Source organism: Daucus carota, chromosome 1 (genome assembly GCF_001625215.2).
Source record: "Daucus carota subsp. sativus chromosome 1, DH1 v3.0, whole genome shotgun sequence".
NCBI lineage: Eukaryota > Viridiplantae > Streptophyta > Magnoliopsida > Apiales > Apiaceae > Daucus > Daucus carota.
Genome location: NC_030381.2, coordinates 28141050 through 28163148, shown reverse-complemented (window position 1 = coordinate 28163148; position 22099 = coordinate 28141050). Strand labels below are relative to the sequence as shown.

Here is a 22099-nt window from a genome sequence, read left to right as displayed (position 1 = left end):
TTCAAAAAATTAAGCAGTTACGAAAGCCAAAAAAATTCTATCTGATCCAAAACCATATATGAATTTAGATATTGAATTTTTAATTTGTGATGATTCAATCTTAAAACGATATTTGAATTTAGTTAAATTCCATCCCAACCATACTCCCTACATGTTACCGTCCTATGTTATCATTAGCTATCAATCAATATACTTATATAAATAAATGAGAAGCGAGGGGCGTGTAGGTGGCGCCTCTCACATCGCTCCGTTCTATTTTTTTAATTAAGGAGAAGCGAGGGGCGTGTAAGTGGCGCCTCTCACATCGCTCCGTTCTATTTTTTTAATTTTCTCGAATTTTCGGATGAAAAATATCAAAAATTAGAACTACCTTTTTTAGTTTCGGATATATTAGAAACAAGTTTCTGAATCTGATTTTATTTCATATTATTTATGGAATATAGCAGCTTGAAAGTTTTAATCTGATTTTGTTTTTAATTATTTAATTATGAGAAAGATTAGCACACAAGTCTCTACGCACTTATAAATACCCCTACACGTTGCAGGGTTTTGGATCATCTAAACACAACCCTACCTCTCTCTGGTGAATTCTCTTGTGATAGTTCGTTCTCTTGCTCGATTTCTAACTCAGTGGTGCCTTTCTTCTACAACGATAAATGAAGGCTCTTTAATACGGTATTAAAAAAAAAAGCTGTTGTAAGCAAAGGTAGTTATAGGCCGCTATGTGGGAGTCGACAAATCCAAACACGAGAAGAAAATATAGTCTTGACATGATATTGACGGATGATATCAATATTAGTGTATGTTTGTTGGTTATTCTTTTTAAAATATTTGTTTTGTTCATCGGACATATTTGTTGTGAATTTTCATATGATTTACTTTGTACACAGGAAAATATTATTCATGCATTATCTGTTTGCTCCGTTCAAGCAACTTTTAAGTGAAGACTGTTCATACAGTATTAAAAAATAAAGGTTGTTACAAGCAAATGTAGTTATAGACCGCTATCTCACGGTAAGTTAGATGTTTTTGTGCACAATCAATTCAAAAAAATTGGAGGAAGGTGACGAAGTAAGAACATGATTTCTTTTTAAAAAAACACAAATAAAATTAGGATTCGTCGTGCTTTAAAGTGTTAATTACGTATAGAAATTTATTTTTATTTTTTCACCATGAATTATAATCCAATTTTGCAATTTTATATATTAGTATTAGTATTACATCAAGATTTTTATAATATAAAATTTATTTTATCATACAAATATTAATTTTTAATCATTAATATACTTTTTATAGACAGTCACAAAATTATTGCATTCTACAAATATTAATATTGAACCATTAATACTATTTTTATAGGCCGCCGCAACGCGCGGCTTCTCAACTAGTATACTTATATAAAGGAGAAGCGAGGTGCGTGTAGGTGGCGCCTCTCACATCGCTCCGTTCTATTTTTTTAATTTTCTGGAATTTTCGGATGAAAACTATCAAAAATTAGAACTACCTTTTTTAGTTTCGGATATATTAGAAGCAAGTTTCAGAATCTGATTTTGTTTCAGAGTATTTATGGAATATAGCAGCTTGAAAGTTTTAATCTGATTTTGTTTCAGATTATTTAATTATGGGAAAGAGTAGCACACAAGTCTCTATGCACCTATAAATATCCCTATAAGTTGGAGGGTTTTAGATCATCTCTCTTTCAATATCACAACCCTACCTCTCTCTATTGATAGTTCTCTTGTGATAGTTTTTTTTGCTCGATTTCTAACTCGGTGGTGCCGTTCTTCTGCAACGATAAGTGAAGGCTGTTTATACGGTATTAAAAAAAATTTTGTTGCAAGCAAAGGTAATTATAGACCACTGTGTTGAGTCGACAAATCCAAACACGGGAGAAAAAATATAGTATTGACATGATATTGATGGATGATATCAATAAATTACAGTAACTATTAGTGATGTATGTTTGTTGATTATTTTTTTATAATATTTGTTTTGTTCATCGGATATGTTTGTTGTTAATTTTTATATGATTTATTTTGTACACAGGAAAATATTATTCATGCATTATCTGTTTGCTCCGTTCAAACAACTTTTAAGTGACCACTGTTCATACAGTATTAAAAAATAAAGGTTGTTACAAGTAAGGGTGGTTACAGACCGCTATCTCACGGATTTAAGTTAGATGTTTTTGTGCACAATCAATCCAAAAAAATTGGAGGAAGTTGACAATGTAAGAACATGATTTCTTTTTAAAAAAAACACAAATGAAATTAAGATTCGTCGTGCTTTAAATTGTTAATTACGTGTAGAAATTTATTTTCATTTTTCACCATGAATTATAGTCCAATTTTGCAATTTTATATATTAGTATTGGTATCACATCAAGATTTTTATAATTGAACATTTATTTTATCCTACAAATATTAATTTTTGATCACTAATATACTTTTTATAGACAGCCACACAATTATTACATTATACAAAAATTAATATTGAATCATTAATATAATTTTTATAGGTCGCCGCAACGCGCGGATTATCAACTAGTTAACTGAAATTCAAGATCTAATGATCATCCCTTTCTAATTCAAGCTTTATGATATTTATCTAATACTTTATACTTATTTTCAGCATTTCTCATTATCTTCGATGTTGGTTGATATATTATTAATTCTAACGTAATTTATTCCAAATTAAAGTTGTTCATAATTATTAAAATATACTCAAAATATATATTATTATTTTATATTATTATAAATGTAATATATTAATAATGACAATAAATAATATGATACTTAACTACGGGGGTGTTTGTATCCGGCTTAAAAGTCGGGTTTCTGATTTATAAGTTAGAAGCACTTATTTCGTATTTGTGTAAAAAGTCAAGAAGCACTTATAAAAAGTTAGAAATGCTAACTTTTGTTTCCGGATTTCTGCTTATTTTCCAAACACTTTCATCACTTATTAGTCTTAACTTGTTTCTAATTTCTATTATTTTTTTTTATTTTAAGCACGATTCACTTATTTTAAATTTACCCAAACGGCCTTTACATACGTAGAGGTAGAGGTGGCTGACGGACTAATCATACTCTCTCCAGTGAAACATAATGTATGAGATGAGACACGAAAATTAAGAACATATATAATTAGTTAAGGAGAATGATAAAGTGGTGGGAATAACTAATATTTATTATATAAAATATATGTAGTGGAATTAATTAATTTTTTATTTTATGAAATTTTATTATTTTTGAAATATATATAGTTGATGAATGAGTCTCAATTTTTTTATAGAAATAAACAAGATGTTAATATTTATAATATGGTAGTTATTTTAGCTGACGGTTTTAGGATTTGTAGTTTTGGGAGTCTGACTTCTAAATTCAGGGTTGCATGTGTCATTTCTCCGTTTTTCCATCTTCATATCCTTTATTGATTAAATTTGTCCGCCTTTTCATCATATCTCCTATTCACTAGTCTTTTTTAAATAAAATCACGATCTGATCCTTTTTTGGGTGAGTTTTTGTTATCAAGATTCTTTGTCATGTCCATTTTTATTTTTTTTTGAGATGTTGGTATTTTGTGTTTTGATATGTTTCTGTGTTAAAAGACTTATATTGTATTTTGAATGATCAGTACGGTGCTGAATAGCGCAAGAGTACTTCACCTTTTGCGATAAAAATTTATTCGTATTTTGTGATAGTTGTTATCCCAGTACCAGTTCATGTAACTGCTAAATTGGATTGCAGACGATATTTATGTGCAGGTCAATTTGTGTAAGTTGGAATTATTCAGAGATAAAAAACGTAATACTTTTTAGATTAAAAAATTTCAAATCTATGTGTTAAACAACTTAAAAACAACACGATTATTTGTTCAATTTGTTTTTTACTTCACAGTCATGTTGCAATCAACGGTTCAGGAGTTTATCCCAGCTAAGTGAATTCTTAGTTTTTCGTCAAAAAGATAAATTATAATATATTATTAGACTAATCATATAAAAGTTTGTTCAGATTAATTATAAAATTACTCATCATCGTCAGATCTTATCTATCACGATTATAAACATTAAAATAATATCTCATAATATCTAATATTTTTAGTGTAAAATATTCTCGAAGATTTAAAGTTCAAAATTACTCAACAATTGATTAAAGTAAAATTTTAAAATATATAATTATTTATTTTTTTAAAGAAAAATATATGATTATATATTGAATATTAAAACAGAACTCGTGCATCATATGAGTTTTAGTCCAATAATTTATTATTTTATTGTTGACATAAATTTGTATATGATAGGATTGTGAGGGAATATAACTCTTTCCCGAATTCAAAATATTTCTTTTAAAATAGAGTTAAGTTCAATGGAGACCACATTTTTTCTGGAGACTTGGAGACCACATCTGTTCTGCAAGTAAAATATTTCATAAAAATATTGCAAAACGTATAATTTTACAAATCATGGTCTCCGAAATCATTATTATATTTAAAATCTTGAATATCATATAAGTTTTACATGTAGAACATTACAAAATGTTTTGTTCTATGAAATATGTTTAATTTGCAGAACATTTGTTCAACTTGCAGAACATACATTATCAACTTATTAAACATTGATGATCTTCAACAATTTTAATGAATACATGATATTTGTAGAACATATTTTACAAAATAATGTATTTTACAGTGTTTTGATTGCAGAACATACGTGGTCTCCGAGGTCTCCGATAAAATAGCGGTCTCCATAGAACTTTCCTCTTTTAAAATATATCCTACTTTTCCAAATAAAATATCACTTTCGAGATGGGTATATATAACAGCCATATCATAAGAAACATCGGAGTAATTTAATGAGTTTTACCAGTAGACCATGGCGGCCACACACAATATATATACTTACAATAAACTTATATACTTAAACATTGTTTCAATCTCTGGTCAGACACTTCTCACACAACCCCTTCACTTCCTGTCCAATGCTTCTTCTCCGGGTCGTCCTCTTCGGGTTAATAACATTCGGGACAACCCGAGTGAGAGCACATGAAGAGTCTGGACCCTGGGGGTGCGACCCGGATCCGGAGAAACGGGTCGGGGCGGAATTTAGACCCGGGCTCATAACGCTTGATGGGCATGCAGATGATTGGGAGGATATTGATGGGTTTGAGTTTTCTTTGCTGCCTGCTCTTGACCCGGATCAAGAAAATGAGTTTAAAGGTGGAAAAATGACTGTTAAGGTACTCATTGTGTATTTTGTTATCTTGAACTTGTTTGTTTTCTACTTATGCTCCTTATTCGAGATTAAGATTTAATGTGTATATATGTGTGGATGTAGTAAAGTACTAAGTTGGTTGTGTGCTTGGGGAAATGGTCAACAATTTTTCCGCGTTTTTTTTTTGTAGTTGAAAGATAGAAACCGGGGTTTCTGAAGTGCGGAAAAATGACCTGAATTCCCATAAACAAATAGGTTGCTGCAACAATTGATTGTCATGACCCGGACACTTGTGTTTGATATAATTTTATGTTAAGTTGTAATATGTATGCATATTTGCTTTTTCCCATATAATTGTTCATGGATGATTAGATAAGGATTCTATTTCTATACTTTTATACTACTCCCTCTTTTTTGATAAGTCGCTTGACTTTTTGGCACACACTTCTAAGTCGTTTCACCTCTTAGTTAAAATTGTTATTTTTAAAATTTTCTTTTTCTAAATTATAATATTAATCATATATTTTTATTTAAAAAATATTTTTTTGAAAATAACAATTTTAACTAGGTCAAATGACTTAGAAGTGTGTGCAAAAAGTCAAGCGACCTATATTTCAAAACAGAGGGAGTATAAGCCAAAACCATTATCAGGTCAGTATTTGAGCCGATTGACTTGCTTCTTTATTTTATTAAAATATTTTGATGGGCACATCGAAACATTATAATCAAAATATTTAAAGTTTAAACACGTTTCTTGGGCCTATTTATAGTTTTATACTTAACTCTGTTTTAACGAGATTAATTGGATGGATTTGAATATAAATTTCTTATTACACCGAATTGTGCTATAGGCAAACATTCACATTATATGCATTAGTTTTGTTTTATATTAACAAATTAACATGTACTTCTCTATCCTTGTTCTGACTTTCTTTTCGAATTTTTGACCTATTAATCCCACCTAGACCTGAGTAATTGCTGACTTTTGCACAAAATGTTTAATGCCTTTTTTGTTTTTTTTTTGCAATATTATGCGTATTTGCCCTACCCGGGCGCTGGTTAATTGGCCACCTAGGCCATTATTTAGAACACCGCTGCTACATATATCGAAGGTTCATATGTATATTACTGCTCTGGAGAACTAATGGGCAGTATGTCCAAAAAAATTGATACTACAATTTTTTTAAATTTTTGTCAGAGTTTTAGTTTTTCTCAAAGTAGTGCTTTTGTTGGACACCTTCATTTTCCATGGAAAAAATGTATTGTTTTTTTTTTTTTTTTTGTGTGTGTGAGTATTCTCCAGTTCTCCAAATTAATATGGTTTTCAATCGAACCCATAAGAAAGACTTCTTGATTGTTATAGCCATTACTTCCTTAATCAAAGTTCGAGAATGTGTCGAAATAGCAAAAAGAAAAAGTACTGTGATATATTTTATGTTAAAGTTGTGAACTTTATATATATATATATATATATATCGAATTTTCTATGGTGTGCCCATGGGCACACAATAGTCACTAAGTTTCATGGAAATACTAGCTCCTGATTGGTGGATAGGTAATAAATGTTTGTGGCCCCCCTGCATTCACATCAATTCCACCAATCAAAATAGCCCATTTTCATAAAAGTTTGTGATTATTGTGTGCCCTTGGGCACACATTAGAAAGACCGTATATATATATATATATATATATATATATATATATATATATATATATATATATATGATTTTTTGGTTTAAAAATTCACTGTATATATATTATAAGTGTATGCATGTTTGATTGTGAATTGTGATGTTATAACTTTTGCAGGCATTACATGATGGAAAAGATGTGTACTTCCTTTTGCAAGTTGGTGGAGACTATGCATACTCCAAGGGGTAATGATTTGTGTTTTTTTTCTAATTTGCATTTATGTTGTGTTACCTCAGTCTCACCCATTCCTTATTATTTTGGTTTAGCAAGTACTAAAATAGTATATAAAGAGAAGAATATATGTATGAGTCAGTGGCACTACTAATAATAACAAAGAAGAATGATATATATTAGGAAGATTTAATGGATAAGACATCCTAAAAGGATAACTGTAATAATTGGGTGAAAATAAGGGAGTACTTTTTTAGGAGATTCAAAGATATTTGTAAAAAAAAAATAAATGTTCCAACAGAATGGTGCTATAGAAATCGTCATGTATCGTGTATGCTCCTATATGTGTAGGTTGTTTGGTTTTATAATTTTGCATTTTGCACAAATCTGGGTATTATTATGGATCGTGATTAGTAGGTATTACCATATTGCAGAGCATACTTGGTGTAGCTTGTAGCTGTAATTTAAGCTTGCCGTGATTGTGCAGAGGAAGATTATTCTAATAAAGTTGTTAAAGACTTGTTTCATCTAGTTATCCCATAGGCTGCAAGTTTCTGGAGCTATAGGACTGACTTTAATATCAGAACAGTTGAGTTTGAGATGTTATCAGTGTAAGGTCAAAATGTTGTGCAGGGCTGTACTCAACAGTATAGATTATACACAACAGGCAGAAATAAGCAGTTAGTCTTAGTGAGTACACGTGTTCCCGGAACAATGCATATATCTGAATTCTAAGTAGATGAATAGTTTTAAGCATAGAAACAAGGAACGTGGTGCAGACCTACTATTTACAATCCAATTCATTCCTACTGGTATGCGAACACTTCCCTAATCGCCACCAGATCGTCCATGGTGACTTACTGGATGAATGAAGCTTTTCTGGTGTAAGTTTGAAGAGTAGAATGATGGATTAGGGTTTTGGGTATACATCTTTATATGTGTGTGTGTGTGTGTGTGTATTTATATGTAATCTATCTATATATAAATATTTCTCTCTAAGTAGCTTAAATGCGGCTCTTGATTTGTTTTATGGATTAGGTTACAAAGCATGTTTGTTTTATTTTGAATTGGAATCTGGCCCAAAAAATTAAGCCTTAAATTATCATGTTAAAGCTCCGATACGTTAAATCCAATCACAAACTACACGTAAGTTATCATTTTTAAACATTATTATGTCCCTTTTCTATTATGTACGGGCTGAAATACCTTGTAATCAGAAAATAACCATTAAACTTATATTAATGCTCAAGTTGCCATAATTTTGACAAGAAATGTGTACTTTATTAAATAAAAATGTCGGCTATAACTGAAATATGTATAATATAATAATGAAGTATATAAAAAAGACCCATTTTACTAATACGTTCCATTGTTCCCGACTCCCCGTGCATTCCATAGTACTTGATTAACCTAATGTAACGTATTGGATTCCCCAAATGTAATTTTATTCTTATACCCGTTTCAAATCGACCCGTCTTATGTAACACTGAGTTAAATATTAATTATTATTATTTTTAAATGAAAAAACTTGTGTAAGTGGCCACCCTCACCTACTGGTCCCTCCACCGAATCACTGACTACATACCCAATTTTGAAATGTAGTCGCTTCTAATTATACACAACAAACTCGTGCAAGTTGCATCAAATTGTTGCACCCTGTTATAAACATTGCAGACTTTGATTTTGGCAGTTCAATCTTTTGATTGTACCTGGATATCTTATTTTCACCTGTTGGACCCCCCCCCCCCCCCCCCCACCCCCCACCCCAATCTGAGGGCCCCCTAGAATTCACCACGCACAATTTAAATACACCCTCACACATGATCCCACATAATCACCTTCGTTTTTAATTTGATTTTACCTGTCAATTGGTTTTAATTTGACTTCACCCACTTTTCTTTCACTTTTCCACTATTTTATACATATTTCTTAACCTCCGTGGCCAAATCCAATGTAAAGAATTGGCTGGGACGGAGGGAGTATATATTAGTTATTTTTTGAGTAGATGGGATGATCTTATATTAGCCCTTCATCCTAGGTGGTTTCAGTGCCCAAAAACTAAGCAACAATTTTGAAACATAAATATATAGCGGGGATATTTTGTAGCATTGTTGTGCGTGTATTTGTCTATTTGCTGTGTACTGAAATGTGCTCGTAGCTTCTTACTATGGAGCGAACTCACAACATTTTAAAAAATTAAAACAAACCTGTAAGTAGATTGATTCTTCCTGTGTTGTGCAGAGATAATTCTAAATGTCCATCAGTAGCTCTGATGTTTGGAGTTGGTGATAGTGCCTCATACCATAATGTAAGTTTTTCTTAAAAAAATCTGTTGGATTCTATTAGACATATTTGTTTGCTTCCATATGTTTTGTCTTTATTGGCCTACTCTTTTTAAAGATGGGTGGGTGTAAAGAATCTCCACAAGCATGCACAAGCAAGAGTTGTCGTGGGCATGAAGTTGATATCATGCACTTCTCTCTCGGGAATGCAATCCCAGGTCGCTTATATGGCGGTAACCCAGTAGACAACAAAAAGGGGAATGGAGGCGATAGGTAAATCATAATATAGGCTTTTATTGTTAAACTTTCTTATTCATGTGTCAATGTCAGCTATCAGCACTCAGCTTTGATTCAAAACATAATATCTGATAATAATCTTGTCATTTATAGTTTTGGTCATTTGGTAGATCTATATGCCTGGAATCCACATTGTCGAAACCTTGATGGAATTAAAACAGGTATGTCTTGTACGTACTTGTATGTCAATCAATAACCTGTTTTCCAGTTGTACAGTTGCATAAAATAGTCTGTTAAAGTTAGACGAATGATTACCGTACTACAGATTGAGTTTGTTTAAATGAACACAAAATTATACTTCTGTGGTGTGAGGACTGGCCTATATCAGCAGCATTACTTGTTAATAGTAGTGTGACTACCAGATAATAGAAGTATTAGGTGTATTTTAGTGAAGGGGTGTATGTGTCTTTCTTATAAGTTGTTAGTTAGCCGAGTCTGTAAATATAAGTAGCAGTTGTCATATCTCTCTCCCTCCAGGGTTTCTATTTGTCTTCTCTTTCTCTCTCAGCTCAAGCTCTTCTCTTTCTGTCTCTATCTCTCTGAATTCTCTTTATTCTCTCCCTATCTGTTCTGCAATCTCTAGTTTACTTTACAACTTATACACAAAAACACCAAAAACATGAAAAAAATGCATTGCGGGGACTTGGAGATCCTGACTTGTAGCTGCCTCAGTATGATGACAGTATGACCCTGAATACATTTAGGTGTTCATGCTTTAGAAGAGACATCATATTGTAAGTCCTTCCATGTATCGTGTCCAAGTCCAAGTGTCGGACTCTGCAACACTTTGAAACTTTTACATGCTTCTGGCCTAAAGTATCCATACCCATGTCCCAATATCAAGTTACTAGTGTCTGACATGACTACTCAAGGCAAAATGAAGAGTTGGGAAAATAGATTATATATGAATTGCAGTGTAATGTAATAGTTGTAAATTTTCTCTTTAATTGTGATGATTTTTTTCCCATTTCTATAAGGAAATGATTCTGGTGCACAAAATGACTGGAAGGGTGCATGGTGGCATAGCAGCTTGATGACACATACTGGTAAATATCTGTAGTTTCTGAATACAATCTATAATTTGTATTCTTCAAAAACCCTGCTTTAGCTGGGGAAGTTTGGGTTTGGAAATTTTTTATGTTGTTGATAGCTCTTTTTTATCATCGTTAACGAATTAATCTATATACAGCTTTTATAACTGTCTTTGTTTAATTTCCCTAATTGTTACATATGACAATTATATTATGAATTTACATGGCAATTTTAATCTTCGAGTCGACAACCTTGGCTGACAGGTTTTACAGAGGAAGACACTCCCTACGGATCCTCTGGTCAAAAAGGCACATATTTCTTTGAATTTTCAAGACCGTTAAGAACAATGGATCGATTTCAGCAGGTTCAATTACTCAACAAAATCAAATTTTATTTTTTGTAAATAATTATGTTAAATATCTTTTAGCTCCCTGCACAAATTATTTTCATTGCTTCTGGGGCATGCTATATTAGTCTAATACTGAGCCAACATGCCAACATTCTCAAGTCCTTTGACTAATATAAATCGTGGCTAAAATTGCTATACCATTTAAACTGCAAGCTCAGAATTAATGAAAGGTTTAGTATTAAACATAAGTGTGTGCTGATGAGAAGAAGTGAAAAATGAGATGCATTATAGAGATGAGAATGATAGCCAAAAAGTTTAAAACGAATAACCATCATGCATGCTACAAGAAAGTTATATAAATCGAAAAATGGGTATTAAACCATGAAACTGATTATTTAATTGTGTGTCGTTGGAGCAAAGATCATGTCAAGAAATGTCATGGGGTGCTTTTTAATTTTTTGACTCTTGTGGCTTTGATTACAAACTTGAGTACCAAATAATGAGACTCTTTCTACTGTCTTGCAGGATGTGCAATTCACCATTGGTCAACCAAGCAAGTTTTCAGCTGCATTTTGGTATCCAGTTGATGGAAATCCTTGGCATGGATCAGCTCATTACTCTGTTGGTTGTGACTGGGTACCTTTAGATATGACCCCAGGCTCGTCGGCACAAACAAAATTAGCTTCCAGGAACTCTTCTGGCATTGTTAGTGCCTTTGCTCTTATCGTATCTGTCATCTCCTTGTGTGTATCTGTTTTCATTGGCTATGCAATGACAAGAAATAACAATACGGTCTCTTTTATTCCCATGGACCGTCTCTAAGGGTTTCTCCCGATCTTCCAGTTGCTTTTGTTATATTTTTTATTTGTTCTCTTCTTTGTTCAAGTAGAAGAGCTTTACCATTGTTTTTGTCTCATAGATAGGTTAAATGTTAAGTTTGGTTCCACAGTTTTATTTTTTGGGCTGGAGAGTAGATTCAGTTGTAAAAGTACTATTGTACTATAATGTTTATTAGATATTCATGCCACTGTACAGATTGGAATTGCTCATTTTACCAATCATATTAAAGGAATGTGTTTGAGATTTTGAATTTAGCCAACATATTAATATGTTTGACATTAATGTTAATATATCAGAGTAAAATGGATTTTTTGCGAATGATGCAATTCAATTTGCAATTCAATTATTGTATAGATGTATAGAAAATTGCAGCTACAGTTTATTCCATTCAATTTTCCTAATTTAAAATATATATGTTACTTGACCGGGATACGTGGGTCGGACTTGATAATATTTTAAAAATTCTATCTAAAATAGAATAGTGTTGGAGTGGACACATGGGTTCGACTTGACAATATTTTGAAAATTCTACCTAAAATAAAATAAGTGTCGAAATGTCCATATACATGTCCAAATAAGTGTCGAAATAGTCATACCCATTTGTGACAGGAGTATCATACCATGTATAACAAAGAGTGTCGTGTCATCCATATTCGAAAAATCCATATCCATGTCTAACAAGGGTATATGAAACAATATCCATGTCTGACAAGGTTACATAAAACAAAATGAAAATGGTTGACTTGAATTTAGAAAATTCTACCAAAAATAAAATGAGTGTCTAAGTGTTCATATACATAGTATATCCATGCATGACAAGGAGTGTCCATATACAGGGACGGATCTAGAAATTGGTAGTTGGGGGGTCAAAAGAATTTAAATCTAATAACCGCTGAGATTTTCTATCAATTTAAACACAATATAGGAAAAATTGAAGCACAAAAGCAAGCAAAATGATGACTATTTTGAGGAAAAAACACCGGCAAGAATCAAACCATTCTCTGACATTTTAGGTCCTTTTTTTTTTATCTAAATGATAAATATATAAAGAAAAGAGATATATACAAAGGATCCGAGAGGCTAGCCACAAAAACTTTCTATAGACAATCTCCAAAAAAGAGATTGTAAATAGAAAGAAGCAAGCTCACTTGCATGGGCAAAAAAAAACCCCAACCTAGCCAAACGACTACAAACAACAAACAACTAATTTTAGGTCATTTATCATGGGGACAATAACTAACATTTTCATAATAACAGAATATATATCATACATAAACAGAATCGAGTGGGGGCAGGTACCCCCACTGTGAATCCCTCCAGGTCCCTATACATGTCTAATAAGTGTTGGAGTATCCATATCCATATTCATGTCTGGTAGGGGTACATGAAACAATGTCCATATGAAACAATATCCATGTCTGACAAGGATGCATTAAACAAAATGAAGAATTGGATAATACAGTTTAAAACAAAAGCCAAGTTGTGAATCAGCGATTATACCAATCATCTAAATTTATCTCGTGCTTTGTCAAAAAATATGATTCAGTTTTGAGCAGTTAACTCAAGCATATAAGTGCGACCGTTTGATCGATACAATTGAGCGCACAGGTATCACTAAAATATAATCAGGGAAATCACAAATTCAAATAATTTTAAGCTATAATCATGAGCACACACAAGGATGCACTCCTCATACACCATCAAGCTTAGTTACCAAAAAGAATGATAAAAGAAGCAGCAAATTATTTTCCATAATAATGTTCTCCAGGGAGAAAGCATATTTTACCTAGCAAATAAACCTGACTTGATGCTTGATTCTTCAAAAGAGAAATGAGAAAAAGAGAGGTAAGAACGAGCTAAACTCATTGCTTCCTTTGACCTAAAAAGGGGATGGCAACTGCCAGAATGCACTTCAAACAGATAAACGTTCTTGCAAAATAAGTATGGCTGTTCATTCCTGCTTCGTCTAGACTATAGCTGAAGAATGTCGGTCATTTCTTCTCATATAGTATTAAGTAACAACAAATTGTGACAGTTACCAGCCAAATTCCCAGTTTAAAGTACTAGCATTGAGCTTTTGTTGATCTGGGCTTTTCATGAAACTGCTGTCTTCAGTTACTTTCAAGATATATAATGTTTTACTTTACTGCAGAAACATCCATGCAGATCAGGGAATCATAGATAGCGGGGTCTAGACGATCAATCATCTTCATGCAGGTACAAAATTTCTTTGCATTGTCCACATCATTTTCCTCCTCAAAGTGTTGCAGAAACATTCTAACTGTTTCATCATTTGGAAACATCTTGTGTTTCATGAAATTTGCTTTAGATGCACCCATCTCCAGATACTTCAGAGCCATATCAATATCCCGCTTCTTGATGTGATAGGTTGTTAATGATTCGAAAGTCCTTGTATTGGGCTCCGCCCCATTTCGCACTATATTTTCTAAAATTTGCTGGGCATCCTCAATCATGTCACGCTTAAGGTATGATTCTAGGATAACGTTTGAGACCCTGACATCATAGTTTGAGTGATCTGATTCCCACTCTCTGTAATTCTTTTCAAGGGAATCCACCTCCCCTAATTTAGACAGAGCTAAAAGTAGAACAAGATAGCTAGCGTTACTGGGTTTTTCATAAACCAACTTCAGAGAATCCCATGATCGATTAACCCCGGCTAAGTTAGATGTTTGTGCATACAAAGTAATTAGAATGTGAAATGCCCCACGATCGCGCAGATTTTCAAGTTTCTCCATCTTAGACAGAGTAGCATCGGCCTTCTGAAACAAACCTGAATCTGTATAAATTTTTGCTAGATTTCCAAGAGTAAACCAATCACACCTTATCTTATTCTTATTCATCTTCTCTATTACACCTTCTACTGCATCTAGATTCTTCAGAGACGCATAGCTATTCATTAATTGGTTGTAGGTATACAAATCAAAGATGATGTTCTTCCCCTCCATTTCTTCGGCTAGTAGAGGTAATTGTTCAGGCTTGTCAACGTTCAAGTAGAGGGACATCATATTGTTATAATTTAAAGTAGAAGAAAGATGAAGGTCCTTCATCTTCTCGAAGAGATTATAAGCCTTTTCCAAATTTTTTTCCTTGCAGTAACAATTAAGAAGCGCCCCATACGTTTTCTTGGTCTTTGCAGATCCTTGGAGATTATCAAAGTATTTCTCTGCTGATTCTAGTCCCTCAGTCTTGGCAAGAAGATCAATGCGTATGGCACGATCAGCATTGTTCATTTTATTGTTAGTCTTTTCTAACCATTCATATACCTGGAAAAAAGGAGTACAAATGAAAATAAGGTAATCATGTACAGAAATTTAGCACTTGAAGACTCGACTACAGTCAAGTAGTCTGCGGAACAAATTTGGGGTAAATTATAACGGCCAACTTAAATATAGCATAAAAGCATCTCCAATGGTAATAGCTAAATGGTTAGCTAAGCTATAATAATGATTAGCTAAAATTTTACCGAAGAGGAATGGTGGGTACTCCAATGGGGTTAGCTATAATATTAATTACCAAAATTTTACCCAACAAATATAGCCATGAAATGTGGTTATCTCAAATTTTAGCCAAGGGAAATAGTGAGGTGAAGAGATACATTTACTACAAATTCTCTATCTGTTGTTGCACATAGGTATTTTAGCTAAGGACTCTCATGTTCTAAGGCCATAAGCGTCTAAATGAATACTTAAGTAAATAACACATCATCTGAATGAATACTCAAGTGGTGTCAGAATATTTATCAAACACGAACATTCTTCTTAAATTTTATTTTGATTAAGGAGATGATTTGTACCTACAAGATACTTAACAGGACCAAACCCGATTAACTGATTCATGCTTGAAGCACAATTGTAACGAACAACAATGTGAAGGTTGCAAGAAACTCAGACACATCAGTCGGGGGTTAAATTGACAGAAGTGTTAAGACATGTATACTTATATACTGGCACGATGATTGGGTGTATGTTCTAATTAAGTTATACTAAAGATTGTGCTCAAATTTACCAAAATCCCCATACTTATCATTATTGAAGAAATAACAAGATCCTGGTTCTCACATTCATATTCTGCACGATAACCAGACTTATCTTCTAATCATGCTATGTGCCTGACTAAATTAAGTTCCACTCTGTGCATAAACTGAGTTGGTTTTCTTACAACTATATATATCCTACTTCCTAAAAGAGGACTAGACACGAAATTCTACTTTAGTTTGTATACATGGGAATCCATTTATGCAAGAAATAGACTGTGCTTGGTAGCAGAACACCAATAATCATATACACATCTTAATAATCATCCAAAACCAATCAATTTAAAGTAGGCAGCTCAAATAGAATAGACACATCACCGGTAACAAATTACACTTAAACATACAAAAACTACACACTTAAGCAAACTGACAAGATTTCATGACAAGGTTTATCTCTAATGAAGAGGTCACAGCTTCTAACATGAAATCAGTCATACGAGTGCATATTAATAAACATTTCCCATCCCGACAAATGATTGTTACAACAAAAAATATATATCAGGCTCGCGGAAAATATGCTGCAACAATCATCTAACAGGAACCAACACTAAAAACGGGGAAATAGTACCTGATTAGCTTGTTGATACTTCTTAAACTTGCGAAGCAGATTAACATAACCAACAATATCAAACCTCTTGACAAAGTGTCCTTGTTTGACCCAATTATCAAGTGTGTCTGTAATATTACCATCACTTTCCTCTCTAAATGCACTTAATCTTTTATACAGCGTTTCCACTTTATCTTTCTTCGTACCAGTCTCCGAAGTAAGTGCTTTTGTGCAGAAATTAGTAGTTGTGTATGTCTTTGATCTCAACAACATTGTTGATTGGCTTGTAATGCTCCTCATTTTTGGGTTTAAGCTGTTAGGGTTTTAGAACTAATAAGTTGTGGGGATTGATTGAAACGGTGCGCTTTAGTAAACGTTAGGGTTCCTTTTACCCTCGGCTTTTTTCAAGTTGGATCCTCGTGTCCAGTTCGGAATACAGCCATACAGCCTACAGGTCGCCTAATTTTTCTTTTCAGAAAAAAATTAATCGTGTAATTAAATTATTATTAAGAAAAATTCTTTTATGATTTATTATATAAATTACATTTTTTATATATGAAAAAATAATTCCAAATATAGTAGGTTTAATTATGCGAACAACGGACCTAGAAGTATATGTTAAAAAATTAAACGGCCTATATTTTAAAACACAAAAAATATATTATAGAACGAGTATTCAACATATTAATTTTTCAATATTATTTGGCCAAAATATAAATCAATAAATAACATTTTAAATAACACAAAATATTTCAGTATAATAGCATCATGACTATACCGCAAAGCCGGGCGAATATAATAGAGTATCACAATATATGTGGGTGTTTTGGACAATGTTTCTGAACGTATTAACATCCATAATAGATATTTTGGATATTTTTCTATATTGTATACTCTGTTATAATGATATAGAGTAAATATATTCGTAATTTTATAATTCACTTTTAGTTTTTCCAAACTTTTATATTATTAACTTAAAACCCGTGCAAAACAAAGGCTATTTTAAAAGGGTTTTTTCTTTAGCTTTTTATTATCTTTTAATATTTTCAAAATATAATATAATGTAACTAGTGAAAAAAGCCGCGCTTCGCGGCGGCGTTATAAATTTTGATATGAATAGCATTAAAATTATTTTGAGTCATCTTCCCGTTAAACATATCACTAATAAAAAAATATTATAATTAGTACAAAAATTTGTATAAGTGGACATCATGTCAAACACAATACTAATAATAAAATTAGTTCGAACTTCCCTCCGGTCAAAGACAATATTAATCCATAATTATTATTTTTAAGATAAAATTAAATATTATAATTTAGATCAAAATTAGTTTGAGCCGCTCTCTTGTCAAACACAGTACTAATAAAAAAAACATTACAATTTAGATATTAGTTTAAGTCGCTATACTGTCAAACACAACACTAATAAAATTATTCTAATTATGATAAAATTAAAGATTATAACTGGATAAAAATTAATTTGAACCGTGGTACCGTTTTAACAAAAAAAATATATTATAACATGGACAAAAAATTATTTTAGCCACTTTCCCATCAAACATAATACTAATAGAAAATTTATTATTATTTAGATAAAAATTAGTTTGGGCCGCCTCCCGTTCCCGTCAAACACAATACTAATCAAGAATCATTTACATTATTATAAAATCAATATATGATTCCTATTTTATATATCCTATTTTATTTTGTAATTATTTTGAACCGCCGTTTCAACAAAAAAAATTATAACATAGATAAAAATTATATTAGCCACTTTCTCGTCAAACATAATACTAATTGGAAAATTATTATTATTTAGATAAAAATTAGTTTGGGCCGCCTCCCGTGCACGTCAAACACAATACTAATCAAGAATCATTTACATTATTATAAAATCAATATATGATTCTTATTTTATATATCCTATTTTTTTTTGTTAATTATTATTATTTTATGATTCCTAGTCATTGGTTAAAACCTAATTTTTTAAATATAATTCTATTTCTTTTTGGATTACTAAATAAGAAAAAAATTGTATTATCTTTAGAATTCAATAAGAAATACTAAATAAAAAGAAAAAGAGTTGTATCATTTTTAGAATTCAATAAGAAAAGAGTTGTATTACTTTTAGAATTCTTGAACCTTATTTTTGAATTATAATTATATTTTCTCTCCGAAATTTAAGAAAAATCAGAAGACTGAATCGAACAATTCTAGAGACGCCCGCATCCTCCTTTATATATATATATATATTGATTTTGTTAATTATTATTATTTTATGATTCCTAGTCATTGGTTAAAACCTAATTTTTTAAATATAATTCTATTTCTTTTTGGATTACTAAATAAGAAAAAAATTGTATTATCTTTAGAATTCAATAAGAAATACTAAATAAAAAGAAAAAGAGTTGTATCATTTTTAGAATTCAATAAGAAAAGAGTTGTATTACTTTTAGAATTCTTGAACCTTATTTTTGAATTATAATTATATTTTCTCTCCGAAATTTAAGAAAAATCAGAAGACTGAATCGAACAATTCTAGAGACGCCCGCATCCTCCTTTATATATATATATTGATTGTCCGGATTTTATATTTATATATATTTTTAAATTAATATTTATAAAAATAAAATTTAATATATTACAGGTGAGAATCAAAATATTTATCGTATCCAACGATTCACATCAATCTGAACTAAAATTTTAACGAATTAAATTAAGATGATAAATAAAAATGAGATTAACGTGTCTAACTAAAAATTACACATATATACGATTACTAGAACTTAGTAATGATTTAATGGCCCGAATTAAACACTTGAATCCACTAAAATTATAATAAATTCCAACAACTTACAATCTTAGAATGAAAATATCCAACCAAACCAAACCAAACATATTCCCGCTTAAAGCATCATCTAAGGAGGCTAAGATATACGTAACCATGCCCTTAAATTAGAGAGATAAATAGTGTGTGATATAATATTAATATATTACCTTAGCCCATGGCTTTCTTCACATGGGACTTACCTAAACAATTCCCGTTTGTCGATGATGGGTGACAATGATCTGAAACGGAGATATCAAACTGGATAAGAACTGCCATTATTTGCATACTTTCTTGAATTAACTTGATTTATTCTTGTGTAATCAATCCATGTCGGTTCTGCTTCATCTACACTGCCAAAGCAACAACCGTCAATACACTAACCGCCACCAATCCAACGGAGCCTCACTCTTGCCTTCCCCCACCCTCATGTAATAGCATTGTAGACTATGGTGACACGAATTCAGAACACCCCCACCATAAGAATACGGGTACCGCGCCAAAAACATTTAGAAACCGTGTGAAATCTTGTCAAATCCTTCGATGAACCAACATCCGTGATGATCCATTGGTACGCACTGGTTAACATAGATATAATGTTTGTGTCGATATCTATGTTTAATACGCCAACAACGAACTGAGTGTATGGATTAATGAGATTAGAGAATTTGATACAATATGTGTAATTAACTAATACTAAATCTTGACCGCACACAAAAGAAAGGAACACGGAGGGAGTGAGCGGCAACATCTGAAAATCTTACGGGAGTAGCAGTTTGAAAATATACAACTAGATATTCTTTATATCGTAACTCGTGCTCTTTCGATTAGCCCGATGAAAAAATACAACTAGATACTCCAAATACCATAACTCACGCTCTTTCCGAAAGTAGCCCACATAACCAGCCCGAGGAAAATAATGAAACATGGATCAGTAGTGAGCGAAAGCTCGTATACGAATATAAACAAAACACAAACTGAACAAAGAAGTGATTTAATGGACCCACTACTGATTTGGTTATATCAAGTTTAGCAGCCACCTGCGAAGTCCCGAAGCCCAGATGTATCTTTTTTTCCATAAGATCTATGTACATCTATATTATCAAGTTTTAACCAACTTCTCTAACCTTCCCCCTTTTCTTCTCCGGTCCCCCTCCCTTGCATCCGCCGCGAAACTCCGTCGGCCTTGCCGACGCGAGTTCCGCCCAACAGCCCTTCACCCCTTTTCCATCCAACTCTGATCAATCAACCAACAACAAATCTATTTAAAACTTCCGAAGCATCACCAAGACTCTAAACAGATTTTAGACATGTTCAACAGTCCACACCTAAGTGGCTAAGTGTTACAAGGCCTCACCCCCAACTTATTAGGTCCCAGCCCAATCTCATCAAGACCCATCTCAGAGTCCATTCCCGAGCCCATAATATTTCACATTTTCCTTAATTGCATAGGACTTTGTTTGATTTTTATTTTAGTTGTTGGAGTAAAACCGTATACATGGGATGCTAGTTGGCTTAATTTAAAATTTACTCATTGGGTAAAATAAATAAACAGATTATAAGCGATAAAGTATGTTATGATTTATAAGTTATCAAAAAATTTGAATAATATGACTTATAAGTTACATAAGTATTTGGATAATTGTACTTAAAATGTATAATTATTTAACAAAGTAAAGCGTTACTATAAAAGACGATGGAATAGAAGTACGAGTTATAAAAAGCTAATTTTCTCAACTTTTACTTCTCTTTTTAGAAATTCTTAAAAATGCTTCTACTCTTTTGTACAGGCGGGTAAAACAGAAGCCAGTATTTTAACACTAGACCTCGCCAAGACAAACCTCCATCCTCTGTTAATCCTCTCCATTTTCCTTGTTTCAAGTGATCAAATAAAAAATCAATATTATTCCGGAAGTTAGAAACTACTCCGACAATCATTGCTTACAACCAAAATCATCCGTTTATACTATATTAACCACTATTTTATGCTATAAAATTATCAATTTTTATTTTTGATAATCAAGAAAATTTACTTATATTTGTTATTGGTGGTCGATTCTTAATGATCAATTGTAGTTGTACAAGGCCCATGATGATATCAAGTGATGAGATGAGATGTGTAATAGGGTAAATGGTCACTAGGAGTGGCAAGTTATGGTGATAAGCGGCGATACACCAGTCGTGACTATAAGTGACGGGTGCGACATTGGGAAGGATTGATAATGATGTCAGGAGGTTCCTCGATATAGTATGGGCGAAGATAATGATATATATTGCATATATGTGTTTGTGTTTATATATATATATATATATATATATATATATATATATATATATATATATATCATAATTGTTATATAAAAAAATAATGATTTGTGATGTACAAACGATAAATTTTTGTACTTAAAATATAGCGATAAATAATTTTCCACTTATATTCACGTACTAATTTTAAGAATTTGACTGCATTATAGTAAAATATCATTTTTAAAATTTTCCTACTCTAAATAAAAATAAATAATATTTATAATCATAAAAAGAATTTTTCAAAATAATATAATAAGTGTTTGGTTAAAACTCATAAAGATACGGTAAAAAAGTCAACAGACTAACATTTCTCACGATATATATTAGCAAATTTATATAAAATTACATGTAAATATAAATATTTAATAACTAACACATTTATTTGCATAAAAAAAACTAACACATATTTATATTTAAAATTAAACGTACACAAAATCGGGACATTTCGAGATAGGTGTTCTAAATGAATCCACAGCGGAGTGGATATTA

At 31.9% G+C, this 22099-nt stretch overlaps 2 protein-coding genes across 2 annotated transcripts; one reads left to right on the top strand and one right to left on the bottom strand.

The window, feature by feature from the left end:
* Positions 1-4852: 4852 nt before the first annotated feature.
* LOC108205339 (uncharacterized) lies at positions 4853-12129 on the top strand. The gene is made up of 8 exons (XM_017375264.2): positions 4853-5237; positions 7022-7089; positions 9317-9383; positions 9476-9630; positions 9748-9815; positions 10632-10700; positions 10950-11050; positions 11561-12129. Exons 1-8 carry the CDS (start codon positions 4980-4982, stop codon positions 11855-11857), a joined length of 1083 nt encoding a protein of 360 aa, XP_017230753.1. The 5' UTR covers positions 4853-4979; the 3' UTR covers positions 11858-12129.
* A 1452-nt stretch (positions 12130-13581) lies between these two features.
* On the bottom strand, positions 13582-16894 carry LOC108209040 (pentatricopeptide repeat-containing protein At1g02370, mitochondrial). Its single transcript, XM_017379746.2, has 2 exons — positions 16498-16894; positions 13582-15159 (listed from the first exon to the last, which is right to left on the bottom strand). Exons 1-2 carry the CDS (start codon positions 16774-16776, stop codon positions 14014-14016), a joined length of 1425 nt encoding a protein of 474 aa, XP_017235235.1. The 5' UTR covers positions 16777-16894; the 3' UTR covers positions 13582-14013.
* Positions 16895-22099: the final 5205 nt, after the last annotated feature.

Coding starts and splice junctions, on each gene's coding strand:
- LOC108205339 (XM_017375264.2), top strand. CDS start 4,980: ATGCTTCTTCTCCGGGTCGTCCTCTTCGGGTTAATAACATTCGGGACA. Junction 5,238..7,021: donor GTGGAAAAATGACTGTTAAG/GTACTCATTGTG, acceptor TAACTTTTGCAG/GCATTACATGATGGAAAAGA. Junction 11,051..11,560: donor CAATGGATCGATTTCAGCAG/GTTCAATTACTC, acceptor ACTGTCTTGCAG/GATGTGCAATTCACCATTGG.
- LOC108209040 (XM_017379746.2), bottom strand. CDS start 16,776: ATGAGGAGCATTACAAGCCAATCAACAATGTTGTTGAGATCAAAGACA. Junction 15,160..16,497: donor AGTATCAACAAGCTAATCAG/GTACTATTTCCC, acceptor CCTTTTTTCCAG/GTATATGAATGGTTAGAAAA.